Source organism: Mesocricetus auratus, unplaced genomic scaffold (assembly GCF_017639785.1).
Source record: "Mesocricetus auratus isolate SY011 unplaced genomic scaffold, BCM_Maur_2.0 Super-Scaffold_100031, whole genome shotgun sequence".
NCBI lineage: Eukaryota > Metazoa > Chordata > Mammalia > Rodentia > Cricetidae > Mesocricetus > Mesocricetus auratus.
The window spans coordinates 16,929,709-16,948,603 of NW_024429212.1; the positions used below are offsets into that span (position 1 = coordinate 16,929,709).

The window sequence follows — 18,895 nt, forward strand, 5'->3', positions numbered from 1 at the left end:
ATAAAGAAAACAAATCCACTAGATGAGTATCAGAAATTCCTACGGGCTATTGTGTAACCCAATTAATAAAAGAGAGATAGATGTTGGGGTTCAAGCTTTAAGCTGAAGAGAAGCAAAGTCAGTAGGTCTTACTTCTACCCAGCTGAAATGGCTGGTCCTGTCCCCACAAATCCTCAGAGGCAAAAGCTCTCAGTTCCTGTCTCCTCCTCTTACTCCTTTCTCTACCCAGCCATATCAGCTCCCTAGTGCTGGGATTAAAGGTGTGTGATCCCAGGTGCTGAGATCACCTTTGTGTGAGCTGTTGCTTTTAGGACTGGATCAATTTCATGTAGTCAGTGTGGCCTAGAGCTCACAGAGATCTGTCTACCTCTTAACCCTGAGTCCTGGGATTAAAGGTGTGTGTTACCACTGCCTGACCTCTATAGCCTGTGACTGGCTTTGCTTTTTGAATCCTCAGGCAAGCATTAATAAATCATAAATAATATGTCACCAGACTATTGAACATACTTTCTCAAATTACACAACTTCCAATGATAAGCAAAAGGCAAGCCTTACACTTTTAAATTGTAAATGAGTTTAACATCATTATACCAATTGCATTAAACTCTTAAAGATCATATGAAATATTGAAAAAACAAAGGTCTATGAATCTGGAGTGATACAAAAGAGGCTTCAGTGAGGTGCTGGGGGGAAAAGAGGTTAAAGGAGGAAAGACAAATGTTTTCTTTCAAAAGAACACTAATAAGTGCAGAACAAGTGAGGAAAAAATGAAAACCACCACTTTGGAAAACTAGTGAAATAACTAACTTTACACAGATACATGGATGTCCAAACAGATAAAAGCCAATGAACACAGATAGATGGACCCCCACACCAATGGGCTCCATATTTATGGACACAACCCAATTATGGAAAGTTTTACAGATCTGTAAATGTATTAAGCAATTAGTTTTTCTTGATATTATTTTCTAAGTTACAACTATTTACATGTTAATTACACTGACTTAGGCATACGTAACCTATAAATTTAAATGTAAAGTACACAGAAGGATATGTGGAGGGTATATGTTACTATGATGCCAGGTTATGTGAGGATTTTGAGCAGCCACAGACTTAAATGTACTTCCAGGAATCAATCAGCCTAAAGATACCAAGAAGCAACTGTAGTTAGCTGTAGTTATTTGGTACAAACTATTCCCACTGGACTGCTTAACAGCTGTGAAGATGAAACCACATCTTTACAAAGGAAGCTACAGTAACCAACCAACCTAAACCTGGTAACCAAATTCACCACTGGTCTAGGACACAACTCACTTTCTGATTAAAAACTGGATGAATTCTACAATGTTCTCTCTAATCTAAATGTCTAAGTGAATCCAGATTATAAAAAGTACAATGGCACTCTGGAGAAGAATCAGAAAAATTCAGAATATAAAATAAAACAATTGAGCTCTATCTGCAAAAAGCCACTGTTATCCCTCATACTGGTTATGTATGTATGTAGAGGCCCAAGGTTGATGACAGGAGCCTTCCCTGACTGCTTTCCACCTAATTCACCGAGGCAAAATCTGTCAAAAGCTTATTGCTCTGATGCAAGCTGGTCTGGTTAGCTAGCTTGCTTCCAGGATCCCACCTCCCTCTCCCAAGTGCTGGAATTGCAGAGTGCTGCTCCCACTCAGTATTTATTCCAGGTGTCTAAATGCTTGCAAGGCAAATACGTTAACCACTGAGTCATCTCTCCAGTCCCTCTATTATTAATTTCTAACTGAATGCTGATAAAGTCAAAGAAGATATTTTAATTCTTTTAAATTTTTAAGAGATCAATATTACATGTATGTAAAAATATTAAATACAATATAAATTATGACCCAAAATTATACTCCACACATACTTTAATGTGTATTTTGATACTGTTTTACAAATGCCCATCAGTTCAATATGGCAACAGAACTCTTCAGAGTTTCTATTCAATAATGATTTGTTACCAGCTGGCTTTTACCAGTTACTGAGATGTGTATTGGGGCTGGTGAGATGGCTCAGTGGTTAAGAAAGGGGACCTGAGTTCAATTCCCAGTACCCACATTTGTAAGTTCATACCTGCCTCTAACTCCACCTCCAGAATCCCTCTTCTGGCCTCTGTGGACACTGCACACAGTCAGTCACAGACAGTACATATAATTAAAAGCAAAATCTTAAGGACTACAACTGTGGGTTTGTTCATATCACCCGTTTCATCAGTTAAGAATCAAAACCCTCTACTGGTAGAATCACTGAATGCTATATATTCCTAAATATACTCAACCTTAAGTGAGATCATTACACTTGCTGTTGTGGGTAGTCCTGATACCATTTGATTCTGAAATCTACTTTGATTCAGATGCTCTAACTGTCCATCCCTAACTCTTTCCTCTTCTTGGTTACTGTTCTGTTCTTATAAACAGACACCACTACCAAGGCAACTTGTAAAAGAAAGCATTTAACTGGGGGTTGCTTACAGTTGTAAAGGGCTACCCCATGATCGTCATGGAGGGAGGCATGGGGGGCGGGAAGGCAGGCACGGCTGTGGGGCAGTAGCTGAGAGCTGGCATGGATCAGCAAGATGGAGATGGGGAAACAGACTGGGCCTGGCTTAGGCTTACAGTCTCAAAGCCCACGACCCTTGTCATTCCTCCTAAACACTTCCTAAACAGTCCACCAGCTAGGGACCAAGCATTCACATGTGTGACCTATGGGGGTCACTCTCAACTGTCAAGCATTCACATGTGTGACCTATGGGGGTCACTCTCAACTGTCAAGCATTCAAATGTATGAGCCTATGGGGGTCACTCTCAACTGTCAAGTCACACAAACTCCCAGGGGCCACACAGCAGCCTGTCAAGCCTGCTCCTTCCAGGTCCCTGCAGCTGAGTCCATCTCAGTTCACCTTCAGGGATCAACTGTTGAAGGTCATATCCCAAATCACTCAGATAAAAGGACATGGAAGGATATGGAGCCTTTAGGAAATGGGGTGTAGTGGGGGAGGGGTACACTAAGGGTGTATCCTTGAAAGAGACACCCCTGCTTCCTGGCTGCCATGAGGAACTGGTTTCCTACACTTTGAGTTCTCAACATGATGTAAACACTGCCACCGGTCCAAAGAAACAGGTCCAATTAACTACGAGCTGAAAGCATGACTAAATAAACTTCCTCCAGAGAGTTGATTTGCTCCAACTGATCTGTCACAATAACCTGAAAGTTGGATAATACATCCACTGTATTCCTAAGTAGGTGAACATAAAATAGAATTGGCCTATTCAAATATCACACCCTGGAATCACTTAAAGCTTGGCTGTGTAACAGCCCCTATTACCACCAGTGGCCAAAGATGCTCTCTCCTCACCAATCAGTGAAAATCCAGATACTCAAACCCTTACCTTCTGTATTCCTCAAACGCTTTGGGGGCTATAGTCCCACAGTCCTTGAACTGGTGACCTGTTGCAGCTCCCTCCTTTAGTTCCAGACCCCTCACCTAGTCTAAAGGGAAGCACACCCCTTATTAAGACACATGCAAGGCCAGCCTTGAGTTGAGTTTCCACCTGCTCCCTTCTGATCCAACCCTGATCGCCCCGCTGCTCCAGCACAGAAGCTCTGCGTGCTCCTGCAAGCACCTCTGTTTGCCTGCATGTATGTATGTACACCAAGTGCATGGAGTATGCATACCATGTGCATGTATGTATGCACACCAAGTACATGAACAGGGAGCTGAACTGGACTCAGAAGGTTGTGAGCTGCTGTGTGGGCACTGGAATCAGACCTGGGTCTTCTGCAAAGAGCAACAAGTATTTTAACCACCAAGCTATCTCTCAAGCCCTGCCTGTCAGTACATACGTACTATAACCATGCTGACTAAATGTGCCATTTTTTGTAAGCTTTTTCACGACAGTAAGCTCATTTGTTTCTTATTTAAGGAGTAGAGTTTAATATCATGAGAAATTTTTACGAACAATGATACTGTTACTAGCAATGGAAATACACTCAATGCCACTGAACCACACTTACTTAAATGTTAGATATATTTTATCACAATAAAAAAATCACAAAATGCATATATAAAAGTAAATGGATATCCTAACTAAAAAAAACTAGATGCTGAGCAGTGGTGATGCACACCTTTAATCCCAGCACTCGGGAGGAAGAGGCAGGTGGATCTCTGTGAGTTTGAGACCAGCCTGCTACAAAATATATTCACCTATAACTACAGAAATAACATTTTTCTGTCTTGACACAATTAACTTTTACTAAGCCATAAAATGGATTGTTTTAGAATTCTCAATGAAGCATATATACAAGGCCACACAAACAAACCTAACATTCCCTTCCTGCTTTCTGTGAGAAAATGCATGTATCTACATTAAGGCTGCTGTATCTCTCATTTTCTGAAAATGCAATTTCTACTATTTCCACAATCATTCTGCAAGGCATTTTAATATCTGAGACGTACAGCTTGAACTTGGAAGCTCCCTCAAGGCTATGCTACTAATTTCACTCATTCTGCACACTCTCCTAGCTTCCCCTCCATGACCTACAGTTTACTGCCCTCTCATGGGTTCGGCACTAACCGTCTTCCATGTGTTGTGGCTTTACTGCATCAGAGCTGCAGCGGACGCTGACATAAGCACTACAACTCACCTTCCTTCCACACTGACAACAATGACACTGCACTGACACGTCATGTCCATTTCACTACAAGGAGCTCTATTTTCTGTCTCACGCCTTCAAACCACTGCAGCTATTCCAGTATTACTTTAACGCACCCATTCTCCTTAACTAGTAGAAATACAGGCTTATGGCTTCGTTGCCCTTTTCCTTTCTAGTCTTCTAACTGTTGAATGCAGATTAATTTTGCTGAATAACAGCAAAGTCCATTCATGCGCCACCATTGCCCAGCAGTAATTTGTATTTTTTAAGAATTACTCCCCCTATTTGACAACATTTCTCCTTTTCAAGTAAATGTAGGCATGTACTTCAACTCACAATTCAATGTTGTGATACAGAAGTCTCAGCTAGAACATTTCACAAAATATAAGCTGTCGGCATCATGGAAGCTTTAAATACACATTCTAAAGGCTGAGTAGTAACTTTGCTCTGCAGTGACCAAAAACTAGCTGATGCCAGCATTACCTCCTATGAAGGAGATATCTAAAAACCCAAACAGCATCTGCACACTGCTTGTCTTCTATGACTTAGGAGATAATATAACATAAAAGAAAACATTACCTATTTCTAACAAAACCACAGACGGAAAAGAAGAACAGGAACCTTTGTGGCCACGAGAGGACTCCCTTGAGTTACAGAACACATGGAGGTTTTAACAGTTCTTAAAGCTGTGCGTCACGCGTGTGACCTGGGGGGGGGGGCGCTCCTTTGGACTCCTTACCCAGTGATGGCGGTGCCGGAGCTCTCTGATGGTGCTTTCAGCCCGCTCCAGCTTAGCACTGGCCTCATCACTCTGCTGTCTGATGGTGGCCAACTCCCGTTTTATGAGGTAGTTTTCCTCAGCCTCCTGGGCTCTTGTCACTTGTCCCTTAGGACATAATTTTTGTGTGTATATAAAGCAATTTAGAATAGATTTAAGACTGCTTTTGTGGGGTTTAGTTATTTCTTGACATGTTAAAAAAAAAGCACCTCAGAGAACAGAATAGCCTAGGTAATTATTAGCTAGGAGCTCGTTATTTTGCTCTAGCAAATTTGAGGAAACTAAAGGAAGTTTTCATATGACAGTCTTAAGAACAATTCTCTTAGTCGGAAAAAAAACACCCCAATTCATGCAATATTACTGAGATGTACATGCAGAGCTAAATGTTCAGTGAACCGTGATTAATGTCACAGAATTCACTGTTTGCCATTTGAAATAAATACTTTAAAAATAAGGTTAGCTTTAAAACGTGCAGAGACAGGCATCCAATTAATGATAATACATTTACCAAATCATTAAGTATGCATCCATATGCCAGCCCAAAGAATTATTTCTAAGAAAATGCATGTAAAATTGCATGCATTAAGTATGAATTTCTAAGTTTAGGATTTTCTCTAGAGGTTAGTGAAAACACTAAAAATAAATAAAGATAAACTATACCTGTATCAATCTATCTGCCAAGGAAGCACTTTCCTACAAAAGGAAAAATTTAGATAGAAATATAAAAGACAGGAAATGAAAGTGATAAAATTAGGAATAAGAAGAGGCATCCACACCCAAATTCTATCTACTTCTCATTGCTATTTAAAATAGCATTTAAATCAAAACTATTTTTAATAAGTGTTTTTATTTCCAAATGTAAAAAACAAGTATAAAAATAGGGACAAATTACAGATAATCATATCTCTGAAAGAGATAAATATCTCTGAAAGAGATAAATCTTTCATTACTTGGGACAAATAAGTATTTTTTTTTTCTTGGCCTACTCACATCATCAAACCACTTCCAGAAAGGAAGGGAGGGATCTGAGTCAGCAATACACCACTCACAAAACGTAGCAGCAACTGGGTACAACATCAGCATCCAAGAAAAAAGTCAAGAAAAATGATAACAGAAACTCAAAAGTTCAACTTAAACTCTTAACAATAAGCGAAGGTGCATACTTTTTGTTCAAGAATTCAACTGAGACCTAAGTACTTAGATAATTCAAAGTGCTAAGTCAAAACTAAAGCCCAATGCCAGTGAAAAACGGGTATTTATCCTTCTAGACACAAAACCAAACTATCCTTTCTTAGATATTCTTTATCACTCTGAAATTCAATGAAATAAATAACACTTACTCTGTGAAAATATCTAATAATGAAAATCATTTAAGTTGCATATTTTTCTGCAAGCTGGGTATTTGGTGGAAGCAGGGATAATACAAATTAGAAGGACTTAATAAGCTCAATATGTGTATGAAATCACCAAAAAGTAAAATTGCCTTCCAAGTCATTGCAATCCAATCTTACAAGAGGAACTATATTTGATTTTGTATACAGTATCTGCCCTTGCACCATCAATTAGATCTGTTTGTGATGAACACCTTGTCCTTGTGCATGACTTGGTATTCAGTATCTGCAATCATTACAACATCAATAGACCTGTGATAAATATTTTGTCCTTGGTGCACCACTATTTAATATAAAATCATGGAGGTTCCTAGAATAAAGGAACACGCCCAACTATCCCCCTTTCTAGTTTTTTTCTTGAATATTAACCTATAAATTTTCAGAAACTTTTTTTTTTTTGGTTTTTCGAGACAGGGTTTCTTTGTGGCTTTGGAGGCTGTCCTGGAACTCACTCTGTAGACCAGGCTGGCCTCGAACTCACAGAGATCCGCCTGCCTCTGCCTCCCGAGTGCTGGGATTAAAGGTGTGCGCCACCAACGCCCGGCTTACTTGATAATATCTTAAGGGGCAGATTTACACCAACTTACTCTTAACCTTTAGCTTTAAAAGAGTTTCTGAATTCGGCTGTTTTCAATTAAGGAAAATTGTTGGGTTGATTGTTTTTGTTTTTGAGACAGTCTCATACAGTGTAGGCTGTCCTGAAACTCACAATATAGCCAAAAATGACTCTGAGCTTCTGACCCTCCCTCCTCCATCTCCCAAGTGCTGGGGTTATGAACATGCACCACTATGTCCAATTAATTATATGGTGCTGGGACTGAACTCAGGACTTTGTGCACGGTACAAGCCTAGCTCAAGAAGACTCTTAAACTGTATTAGTCAATTCATTCTTAAAAACACAACTACAGGGGCTGGAGAGATGGCACAGAGGTTAAGAGCACTGGCTCCTCTTCCAGAGGATCTGAGTTCAATTCCTACCAACCACAAGGTGGCTCACAACCATCTATAATTAGATTTGGTGCCCTCTTCTGGCCCACAGGCATACATGCAGGTCAGAATAAATGCACATAATAATAAACATAATAAATGTTAAAAAAAACACAACTACAAAACATTCTATCAAAAGCACAATAAGAAAAGTATGAAAATTTCTTGCTTGCTATTTTACATGAAACAGGAAGGAAAACCTAACGAGCAGATATCAACACAAGGCTAACAACCATAAGGTATAAAACTACCTAGTGTTAAAAATCAACATGAAAACAGATTTTTAAAATGGGGAGCCAGTCACTTTGATTAAATATAAAGCAACTGCCAGGGCTGGAGAGGGGGCACAGTGGTTGAGCACTGGGTCTTCCAGAGCACCCGGGTCCAAGTCCCAGCACCCACATGGCAGCTCACGGCTGTCTACAGCTCCAGTTCCAGGGGATCTGACACCCTCACACCAATACACATAAAATAAAGTGAAATAAATTATAAAAGCAAAGCAACTGCCATGTTCAACATACAGCTTAAAACTCAGGGAACATTGAAATTCATCTTTAAAACATTCTGTCAGAATGTATTCCCAACTAAGTCATACTTTTTAGAGGTTCTATGAAAAAACAAAAGAAAATGACATCAGTATATTACTCTAATAACTTCAGTTAAGCCTTATCATGGATGTTCCTTATCAATGACTAGCAAGCACAGTAAGCTAGGGAAGACGAGGCCAGCACCGCATCATAGGTGACGTACACGCCAAATTCTTTTTAGATTTGTTATATTTAAACAACAAGCACTCATTGGGCGGTGGTGGCACACGCCTTTAATCCCAGCACTCCGGAGGTAGAGATAGGTGGATTTTTGTGAGTTCAAGGCCAGCCTGGTCCATAGTACAAGTTCCAGGACAGCTAGAGCTGTTAAAAAGAGAAACCCTGTCTCAAAAAAAAAAGAAAAAGAAAAGAAACTTGCAATAGTCATTTTACTTACTTTTTCTAATGTTTCAATCCGCTGTTTTAAAAGCCGATTTTCTGTGCGTAACCTCTGCCAAGAAAAAGAAAAAAATGTTTGTTTGCAAACGATCCTGAGAGAGAAAGAAAAAAGGAAAAAAGGAAGATCCCTAAGTCACAGTGTTGGTAATGCACTTACTACCTTTTATAGTAAGAAACGACGGGCTGGAGAGGTGGCTCCGAGGCTGTGAGCACTGACTGCTCTCCAGGGGACCTGGCTCAATTCCCAGCACCCACATGGCAGCTCACAACTGTCAACACCCTCACACAGACATGCATGCAAGCAAAACACCAACGGACATATGAAATAAAAAGGAATAATGAGAAATGACTGTGGAGAACCGCTATATTATCCTATGTTGAACTATCAAAGACTTAGCATAGAAATACATGGCAAAGGACAACGATCCCATTTGTCATGCCAGTGGTGATTAAACTTTAAACTTACATGTGATACACAAACAGCCTCTGTTTTCTCCATTTATAATGGCTTATATTTTTAAAGATTTATTATCTTAATTTTATGTGTATGAGGGTTTTGTCCGAATGTGTATACAGACACAGCCACCGCATGTGTGCAGTGCCCAACGAGTTCAGAATAGGGTGCTACACCCTCTTGGAAATGGAATTATTGAAGCTGTGAGCTACCATGTGGATGCTGGAACTTAACCCTGGTCCTCTGGAAGAGCAGTCAGTGCACTTAACAGCGAAGCCATCTCTACAGCCTACTTTATAATCTTATTCTAACAACCCTTGTCTCCTATTCAAATATTAGTTGAACAAAGAATAAACTTCAAATATGCATGTTCATAGAGTAAATGTCAAATTGGTCTACAGAGCAAGTTCCAGGACAGCCAGGGCTGTTACACAGAGAAACCCCGTCTTATAAAAGCAAAATAAATAAATAAAGTAGATTTATGTCATTGTTAAATGCCAGACTCCCTGACACTTATCAAGTTACTATTAAGTGTTAAATTCTACTTTGCAACTTATCTCTTTATATATTCGATCAATATAATTTATTAATCCCATAAAATTGCTCCTGAATTGTGTGTGTGTGTGTGTGTGTGTGTGTGTGTCTGCGATGTATTTCCAAGTGTGCACACCCATTTGCACATGCAGGATGCATGGTGCCCTGCTCTCCCACTCTGACTTATTCCCCTGAGACAAGACCTTTCACTGGACCTGAAGGGAAGCTCACAGTCAGCAGGACTGACTTTTCCCTCCACAGCACTGGGGTTGGGTTGTAGGTACACATAGCCTTGTCCAATTTTTACAAGGGTGCTTGCTGGAGATTCAAACTCAGACCTCCATGCTTATGCAGCAAGTGCTCTTACCCACCTTACCCCACCATTTGTCTCTGTTTAATCCATGCTGTCTTTCCATTTGGCCAGCTCTCACACTTCAAACCCGTTACCACTTTTTATTAATTTCTTCAGAGCTCAGCCCAGTTTTCAATCCTAACTTCCTGTGACTCCTCTAGAAATGTCTTCTCTTCCACCAGTTCAATCTGCTACTTCTCCATTAAGACTTAAGTACAGTTTATATGATACACAAAAGCCTCAGTTTGGGAAAATAAACTGAACTCTTACATCTTATTACATGGCTCACAGCCTGGAACAAGTCTTAGTCACTACAAAGAGAGTGGGGTTTTCTTGCTCTGTCGTCTAAAACACAGTGAGTTAAGAGCTGAAGAAACATAACAGTGTGAAGAGAAATGTTTCCTACTTATTTCTTGGCAACTCCAACCTTAGTTTGTTGTTATTCATTCTTTCTTCTTTTCTTTTCTTTTTTTTTTTTTTAATTTTAAACATTTGGCCCTTCCTTTGTTTTGTTACTTCCCTTGCTGCCTCCTGTAGTACTGGGTGTTGCCTTAGAAATTTTAGGACGTTGGGCTGGAGAGATGACTCAGAGGTTAAGAGCACTGACTGTTCTTCCAGAGGTCCTGAGTTCAATTCCCAGCAACCACATGATGGCTCACAATCATCTATAATGAGATCTGGTGCCCTCTTCTGGCCTATAGGTATATATTCAGGTAGAATACTATGTATATAATAAATAAATTTAAAAAAAAAAAGAAATTCTAGGATGCTTACACCACCACAGACTTGAGCTATAGCTTCCGTCTGTGTTTTTTGGCTTTTATTTTGAGATAAGTGGTCACTAAATTGTCCACACTGGTCTTGGACTCACTTTGTAGCCCAGACAGGCCTTGAACTTGCAGCTTCCCTGCTCCAAGCTTCTGAGTAGCTGGAATTACAGGTGTGTGCCATCAGGCCTGCCTGGCTTGAAACCTGTTTTCACTTCTTCATCAACAAAAACAGGAACAAGTACAGTAAGGGGGAGGACTGTCTGGCTTTGTCAGGCCTGGGGGCCAATGCCTACAGTCTCTACACTTGGGAGATGGAGGCAGTAGGGCCAGAGGTTCTAGGTTTTTTTGAAACTTTGGGAAAATGTATCTGAGTTTACTGTACTGAGCTGGCATTGTACAGATATTAACAGTTATACTGATCTACAGATGCCAAACTTCTTTTGTCTACTGGCACAGGTTAACCCACTGTACTAGATATGTACCATCTTATCTACATTATTACAGAAGCTAGTACTTTCTAAATTTAAAAGGAATTTCTTGGCTTACAGGAGGTACAAATAAAAATTTCAGAGGACAAAGAATATATTTATTCATCCTCCAAATTGAAAATCTACCTGCTTTCCTGAGGGTAATTCAAAAGTATAAATTTTGCTTAAAGAAAAATTTGCACTGGCCAAGGGAACCTGCCATGCCCCAGCAGGACAATTAGTTCATAAATGACTTGTCCTATGGAGTCTGCCTCAGAGGACTCTGCTCTAGAGTCTAGCACGTAACTACCTTCTCTGCAAGTTTTACAATTATGTTTAAGCAGAATGCAATTTCCATGGGTCTGTTTTCTCCTAAAGAGGAACAAGGGAAAGAGAGAACTGTTTCTTCTCACACGCGAGGAGCAGCAGCTTCAGTCACGCTGGGCTGCTTTCAACGACATGAAGACGCCAGTAGACACAGATTTTATCCTAACACCTACTATCAAATTCCTGACTTAAATGTTATCTGCAGCAACCTTTAAAAACACCGAAATGCTTACTTTAATTTCAACTTGCTCTTCCATTTCTTTTGTCTTTATTGTAGTGTATTCTTTTTCAAGTCTAAAAAGAGAAAGTTAAAGGTATATTCTCACTCAAAAGTAAATTATTTAATTTAGAAGGACATATCAACATAAAACACAATTTCTTTACTTTTCCTCAAGGTGTAACTTGAAACAATTTATATGAGGAAAAACTAACAGAACAGTCGAATGGGCAGGGGAGGAAAGGTCAGGACAGGGGTAAATGTATGACCATTGCAAGAGATGCAATCCATGGCAAAAACATCCTGTCACACACTCTGCACATATGACATCATTGTTAAGCTGTGAAAGTCATACAGCAAAGGAAGCAGATGGCTTTGTTTTATACCAATGGACACGAGATATCAGGGAATACGACTTTACAGTACTTTGCTTTTACAATTTCTAAGGAAAATAAATATGGCAAAGTATTAACAATTGCTAAAGCTAGATACAAAATATGGATATTTGTCAGTATAATCTATTTTTCTGTATATTTAAATATGTTCCTAGTTGGGAAAAAGATAGTTAAAATATGATATGAAGGCTGGAGAGATGGCTCAGAGGTTAAGAGCACTGGCTGCTCTTCCAGGGGTCCTGAGTTTAATTCCCAGTAACCACATGGTGGCTCACAACCATCCATAATGAGATCTGGTGCCCTCTCCTGACCTGTAGGGATACATGCAGCCAGAACACTGTATACACTAGAAATAAATAAATAAATAAATAAATAATTTTTTGGAGAGTGTGATATAAAGCTAAGCTAATGACTACAAACTATTCATTCCTTTAGAGTTAAGCTTCATAAAAAGCAAGATGGAATGCTCTATTTGTTTTGTTATAGTACTTTTAAGTCAAAACTCAGTGCAAACTGACCTTCGTAGAGCAAGAAAATGAAACAGAGCTTAAGGCCAGATGTGGTGGTACACACCTGTGATCCCAGACCCCGTGAGGAACAAGCGGAACAGTGGGCTACACCGTGAGACCATGTCACAAGTAAGAGAGAGAGAGGGCTGGTGAGATGCCCTGTTTGTGAGTGCAAACACACAGAGTGAATAAATGTAGTAAGACACTAAATAGAGGTTAGAGATAAAACACGGAAGGAATAGTTAATACAGCAAGGACCCAGAGGAAATGGAAACACCTTGTGCTCAGAATTGATATTACAAAGGAACAAAAAATGTATTGAGAAAAAGAGAGTAAGCCAGACAAGGTGACACATTTAACCCTGTTATGTGGGAGGTTAGGATGGACTACCAGAGTTCAAGGCCAGCCTGAGATACAAAGGGAGACCCTGGCTCAAAGGAACACGCTCCGGCTACTGTAAGCATTGCTACAGTTTAGAAACATTTTACACCACAGAAGCCCCAGTGACCTTCGGCTGGACTCATTTAAGTATTGGAAGCTAGAAAAGAATTGTAATAGCTGTAAGTCTTAATTAACATACTAACTTTCTTTCTTTCTTTCTTTCTTTCTTTCTTTCTTTCTTTCTTTCTTTATTTGGTTTTCCGAGACAGGGTTTCTCTGTATTGTTTTGGAGGCTATCGGTCCAGCCCCAGCCTCAAACTCACAGAGATCTGCCTGCTTCTGCCTCCCGAGTGCTAGGATTAAAGGCATGTGCCACCACCGCCTGGCCCTAACTTTATTTTTAAGAGAGAAAAAAATTAAGCCAAAAACTGACATTGCCTATCTTGAACTTTTTGTTAATGAAAACTGTGCCACACAATGCTTCTCCAGGAAATAGCAATTAAAAGATGAGAAGCCCAATCTTGCTCAGTGCCGCTGACTACACAGCTCTTAAGTAACCCGGGAAGGGGCTGAGAAGAAAGCAGTGTCAGTGGCTAGAATCACTAACTTTGTTTTTCAGTAGACAGCATGGGAGGCGAGGCGTTCAACTAGGTGGTAGAGTATGTACTTAGCATTCTCAGTCCCTCTGCTCACTGCCTAGCACCAAGAGTAGTAACAGAGGATATTAAAGGTGACAGCACACTTACACCCATACACAGGGGGGATTTTAAAAGTAGCGTGCAGTGGTCCTGTGTATCACTATAAAAGCAGGACGACAGTCTAACATAACCTTTGCTGTACTGAAGCTAACACCAACAAATCAGGTAAAAACCTGATAGCCTAAGGAGGTACTTTTCACAAGAGTGCTTCCCATGCCCACTGACCTATCATATGCACAACAAGCTCCTTAACTACAAGAGGTCACACAAAATACTTACTTTTTCATTTTTTTTGAGTTATATTTGACTTGGTAAGCTGACTGGATTAATTTGTCTGGGCCACCATCAAACTGATGTGGAATGACCTTCTGAAAATGCTAAGAGATAACACATGAAAGGCAGAATGATTACTATATATGATTTGCTAATGGCATGTCTAGAAACACACAAGAAACCATGAACTGACTTACCTGTAACATCCCTTCCATGTCAAGTTGCATTAATTCTGCCTGATTCATTTGAAGAAGTGCTAACCCCACTCGAAACACAATTTCTAAACCCTGGTGAAACAAGTAAAATAAAGTCACATTTGTTTATGCTTCCCTCAATCAAAACTAATCATTCAAAACAATACCAAGGTAAGAATTTAAGGATCTGTGCTCGCTTCGGCAGCACATATACTAAAATTGGAACGATACAGAGAAGATTAGCATGGCCCCTGCGCAAGGATGACACGCAAATTCATGAAGCGTTCCATATTTTTGCTGATGCTCTCCAGCCAGACCAAAGACCAGGTGACAGCGGGTGCTATGCAGCGCCTACGGGCACGGGGCTTGACTGTGGAAAGCATCCTACAGACAGATGATGACATGCTGGGCAGGCTCATCTACCCTGTGGGCTTCTGGAGGAACAAAGTAAAGTTCATCAAGCAGACAACCGCCATACTGTAGCAGCACTATGAAGGGGACATCCCTGCTTCCGTGGCAGAGCTGGTAGCCTTGCCAGGTGTTGGGCCCAAGATGGCACACTTGGCTATGGCTGTGGCCTGGGGGACCATATCAGGCATAGCAGTGGACACGCATGTGCACAGAATCACCAACCGACTGAGGTGGACCAAGAAGGTGACCAAGACCCCAGAGGAGACCCGAACAGCCTTGGAGGAGTGGCTACCCAGGGGGCTGTGGAGTGAGATCAATGGACTGCTCGTGGGCTTTGGCCAACAGATCTGCCTTCCTGTCCATCCTCAGTGCCAGGCCTGCCTCAACCAGGCCCTGTGCCCTGCTGCCCAGGACCTCTAAGGGTCAGAGGGCTTCCTCTGGCCAGAGTCTGTGAAGTGCCTTTGTGAGGAGGGTAATGAGGTTCGGGGGTTGTTTACAGGTTACATAATAAAGCTGGGGTTTTTCACACTTGAAAAAAAAAAAAAAGAATTTAAGGATCTAAACTAGGAACTGGCAAACATTTTCTGTAGAGTCCGAAAACAAGCATTTTAGACTTGATGACCCACCTGTCCCCTTCTCAACTACTCACGCCTACCTTGTAACCCTACTGTGGACACTAACACATGCACTAATAGGCAGGGCAGGGTTCCCCTACCTTGTAGCCCTACTGTGGACACTAGCACATGCACTAATAGGCGGGGCAGGGTTCCAAGAAAACAAATGAGAGGACAACTTTGATATGGAAACCACAGAGATTAGTGAGTCAACTGTTGTTTGCCAACTTCAGTCCCAACTAAATCAGATAAATCACATAAATTGATCCTTCCAAGAAGTAACTAACAATACCACGCTCAGACAACAGAAGACAAGGAACACTCACTACCATGTCACCTATAGCTAAAGTACAATAGGAAAGCCTTTGCAGAAGAGAGGCAGCTTAACATAGGAATTATGTGCCTTATTATTTGGGAGACAGATGCACTGTAACAGTATTAACTGTGGGAGAATTTACTTCTCATCTACTCTCACTGTATTATTCAAAGGTTTTAAAGAGCATGAATTTGGAGAGAAGGTCCAAAACTTAATTGTGGTGCTATTTTGCTTATGATCTAACAAATAAAGCTTGCCTGGAGATCAGAGTGCAGAGCTAGCCACTAGTTGGCCATAGAGGCCAGGCAGGGGTGGTGCACACCTTTAATCCCAGCACTTGGGAGGCAGAAGCAGACAAATCTCTGTTAGTCCCAGGCCACCCTGGGCTACACAAAATTGATCCAATCTAAAAGAGAAACAAAGCCAAGTGTCGGTGGCTCACACTTTTAATCCCAGTATTTGGGAGTCACACACCTTTAATCCCGGCACTATGGAGGTGGAGATAGGAAGGGTATGGCTGGGCAGAGAGAGGAATGTAAGGTGGGAGGAGACAGGAGCTCACTGCAGGCAGTCTGAGGATGCAGTCTGAGGACAGGATCACCCTCTGGTCTGAGCACTGGAAGAGGTGAGAACTCTCAAGTGGCTTTCCACTCTGCCTCTCTGATCCTTCTGCCTTCACCCGATAGCTGACCACGAGTTTTTACTATTAAGACCAACTAGAATTCGTGCTACACTTAACTGTATATATGTGAATCTTAGATACAGTTCCAAGTACCTGTAATATCTATAGTCAGGCTACTCAAACTCCCTGCAAGTCTCAGCCTCCTCACCCATCATCTAACAAATTCAGACTCTAACATGGCGGCTGTTATGAGGGTTAAACGGGGTTAACTCAAGGAAGCAGTGCTGGGGGACCCAGAGCCAACTCTCTCGTTGCTTCTTACATCGCCCGGCGCGTAGTAACACGACGACTCCTCTATTCTGTTTTTATTCCTAGTCTTCTCGTTAGCTTACCTCAGACATAAAGATGTCGAATATCCTCGTTGCAATGGGTAGTGGGAAGGTCGTAAGGAAGATAGTCAGAAACCAGGAAGAAGCATACATCGATGTGTGGAAACTCTGAGACTGGAAATGGACAAAGAGCTCTGGAAGATGCTCCTAAGAAAGAGAGAAGAGTTAGTTAAATAAAATTAAGGAATTCAGCTGGAGCATTCGTAGGTAAGCCTACAGCAACACAAACAAGAACCAGAATAACAGAGAAACTCAAATACAGAAATTGAAACTCTTTCGTTAACAGCAAAGGGCAAAGAAGTAACCTGGAGTTGGAACTTCAGGTATATCTTTGATTTGATTCACTAATAAGGAAAACTAAATCACAGACAAATTAAACTTAAATCAAATATCATCCAACCAGTGTTGAACAGCAAAGTAATACAGTGTTTATTTCTTTTGCTTTGTTGATGAGTATAGTTGTCCAATAGTGTCTACATTTTTAATTAGTTATAATATATCTTAAAATTTTCTAAATAAAAGAAATGCCATGCCAAAAACTTTCAAGTACCACATACTATCAGTCAATCCACCTTTACCTCACAGCACCAAGAGTTTAAAGTTTGTATCAACAAAGAAAACTATTTCAAGAGGGAAAAAGTATCACATGATATATTCTGATTTTGTTAAAATGTAAAAACATTTTTATATCCTACTCTTTATACAACACGGGATTTCATATTCCAGAGAAAGGTAACTCTGAAAACTGCTTCTCATGCCAGCCAAAATGCTGATGCATATTCTAGGAATCTTCCCCTCTAACTGGAATGTAAATCAAGGCAAATACTACTACCTTGCTATTAAAGGATGGATAGTACAGTAAGGTTATTTATTTATAAATTAAATTTTAAAAAAATTAAAGCCAGAAAAGTAAAATTTTTCAAGAAGTTTCCAACAGGTGTGATGTCACACAGCTTTAGTCCCAGCACTCAGGAGGCAAAAGCAGGCAGATCTCTGTGAGTTTGTGGCCAGTATGGTCTACATAGCAGGTTCTAGGCCAGCCAAGGCTACACAGTGAGACCCTGCCTTAAAAAAGACAAACACTAACTGATTTGCTCTTGACTCTGATTCCAGTCTTCCCCTTCTCTCCACCTTTATGCGTAGGCTTCTAAACAATCTGAACCTGAGGCTGGTCACATGGAAGCATGCAAAAAAAAATCATCAGATGGGGTGGGAACAAGATTCAAAGAGAAAGGAGGGAAGGAGTGAACAACGGCATGGACAGTCTCGGCGGCCAGAGAACTGAGATTCCACACGAGCACTGAGCCCTTAACAGAACAGCCAACAGCAGACAGAAGCAGCAGGGCCTAAGGTACAGCATGTCTGAGGCCAATGCTTAAAGTCTGCATAAGGAGCCTTTAAAGCATGACCAACAAGCCATCATGGGATTAAAACACTCGCTGCTTTTCCAACTGCCACTCTGCCTTTTTACTTTATGGGTTTAAGCATTTTGCCAGCATGGATCTATATGCACTGTGTGTGCCTGCTGCCCATATAGACCAGAAGGGGGCACGGATCCCCTAGAGCAGGAGTTACAGACGGTTGTGAGCCACCATGCAGGTGCTGGAAGCTGATCCAGGCTCTCTACAAGAGCAGCAAAGGGGCTTTTAACCACTGAGCCATCTCTCCAGCACTCGCTTCTACGACTCTGACACAAAATTTGTGAAGCTGACATTCAGAAGCGGGGGCAGAAGAGACGAAGTGAACTTTTACCTGTATCATGCATTCAAACTGGTACATGCAAAGGCCCAATTCTGCCATGCTTGGTTTGAAGAGTTCACGAAGTCTATAGTCTTGCATTAATTTAACAAACACACAAAAAGCCTCCTCTTCCGGCATCTATTTTAAGAAGAAGAAAACTAACACAGTTCAACATTTCATGATACATGAATAAGCCAAATCATACTGTAAACAGAATACCACTCAATAACCAATGCTGTTTCTTCTTTTCTCTTTAATGTATATGTGTTTGTGTGTACAAGGAGATCAACCCTCAGTGCCATTCCTGTTTTCTTGAGGCAGGGTCTCAGTGTCATGGGCTCACTGAGGAACCCTTCCTAGCACTGGGATTGCACACCCACACCAGCACACTAAGCTCGTGTACATGGATTCTG

At 40.9% G+C, this 18,895-nt stretch overlaps 1 protein-coding gene, 1 non-coding gene and 1 pseudogene across 7 annotated transcripts in view; 2 read left to right on the forward strand and 1 right to left on the reverse strand.

The window, feature by feature from the left end:
- Evi5 (ecotropic viral integration site 5) overlaps positions 1-18,895 on the reverse strand; it is a 132,614-nt gene that overhangs the window by 63,911 nt on the left and 49,808 nt on the right. For 4 of the 6 annotated variants that reach the window (XM_040733379.1, XM_040733378.1, XM_040733380.1 and 1 more), the window contains exons 6-13: positions 18,495-18,620; positions 16,746-16,889; positions 14,394-14,483; positions 14,203-14,300; positions 11,957-12,017; positions 8,818-8,871; positions 6,116-6,148; positions 5,417-5,563 (exon numbers count right to left, since the gene is read on the reverse strand). In XM_040733379.1, coding sequence (XP_040589313.1) covers positions 5,417-5,563; positions 6,116-6,148; positions 8,818-8,871; positions 11,957-12,017; positions 14,203-14,300; positions 14,394-14,483; positions 16,746-16,889; positions 18,495-18,620 — 753 coding nt within the window. The remainder of the gene's footprint in view (positions 1-5,416; positions 5,564-6,115; positions 6,149-8,817; positions 8,872-11,956; positions 12,018-14,202; positions 14,301-14,393; positions 14,484-16,745; positions 16,890-18,494; positions 18,621-18,895) is intronic. The other 2 variants (XM_040733381.1, XM_040733382.1) reach the window with 2 other exon arrangements.
- LOC121135208 lies at positions 14,580-14,686 on the forward strand. The gene has a single exon (XR_005872424.1). It is a non-coding gene; the product is annotated as a U6 spliceosomal RNA (small nuclear RNA).
- Positions 14,625-15,327, forward strand: LOC121135086 (annotated as a pseudogene).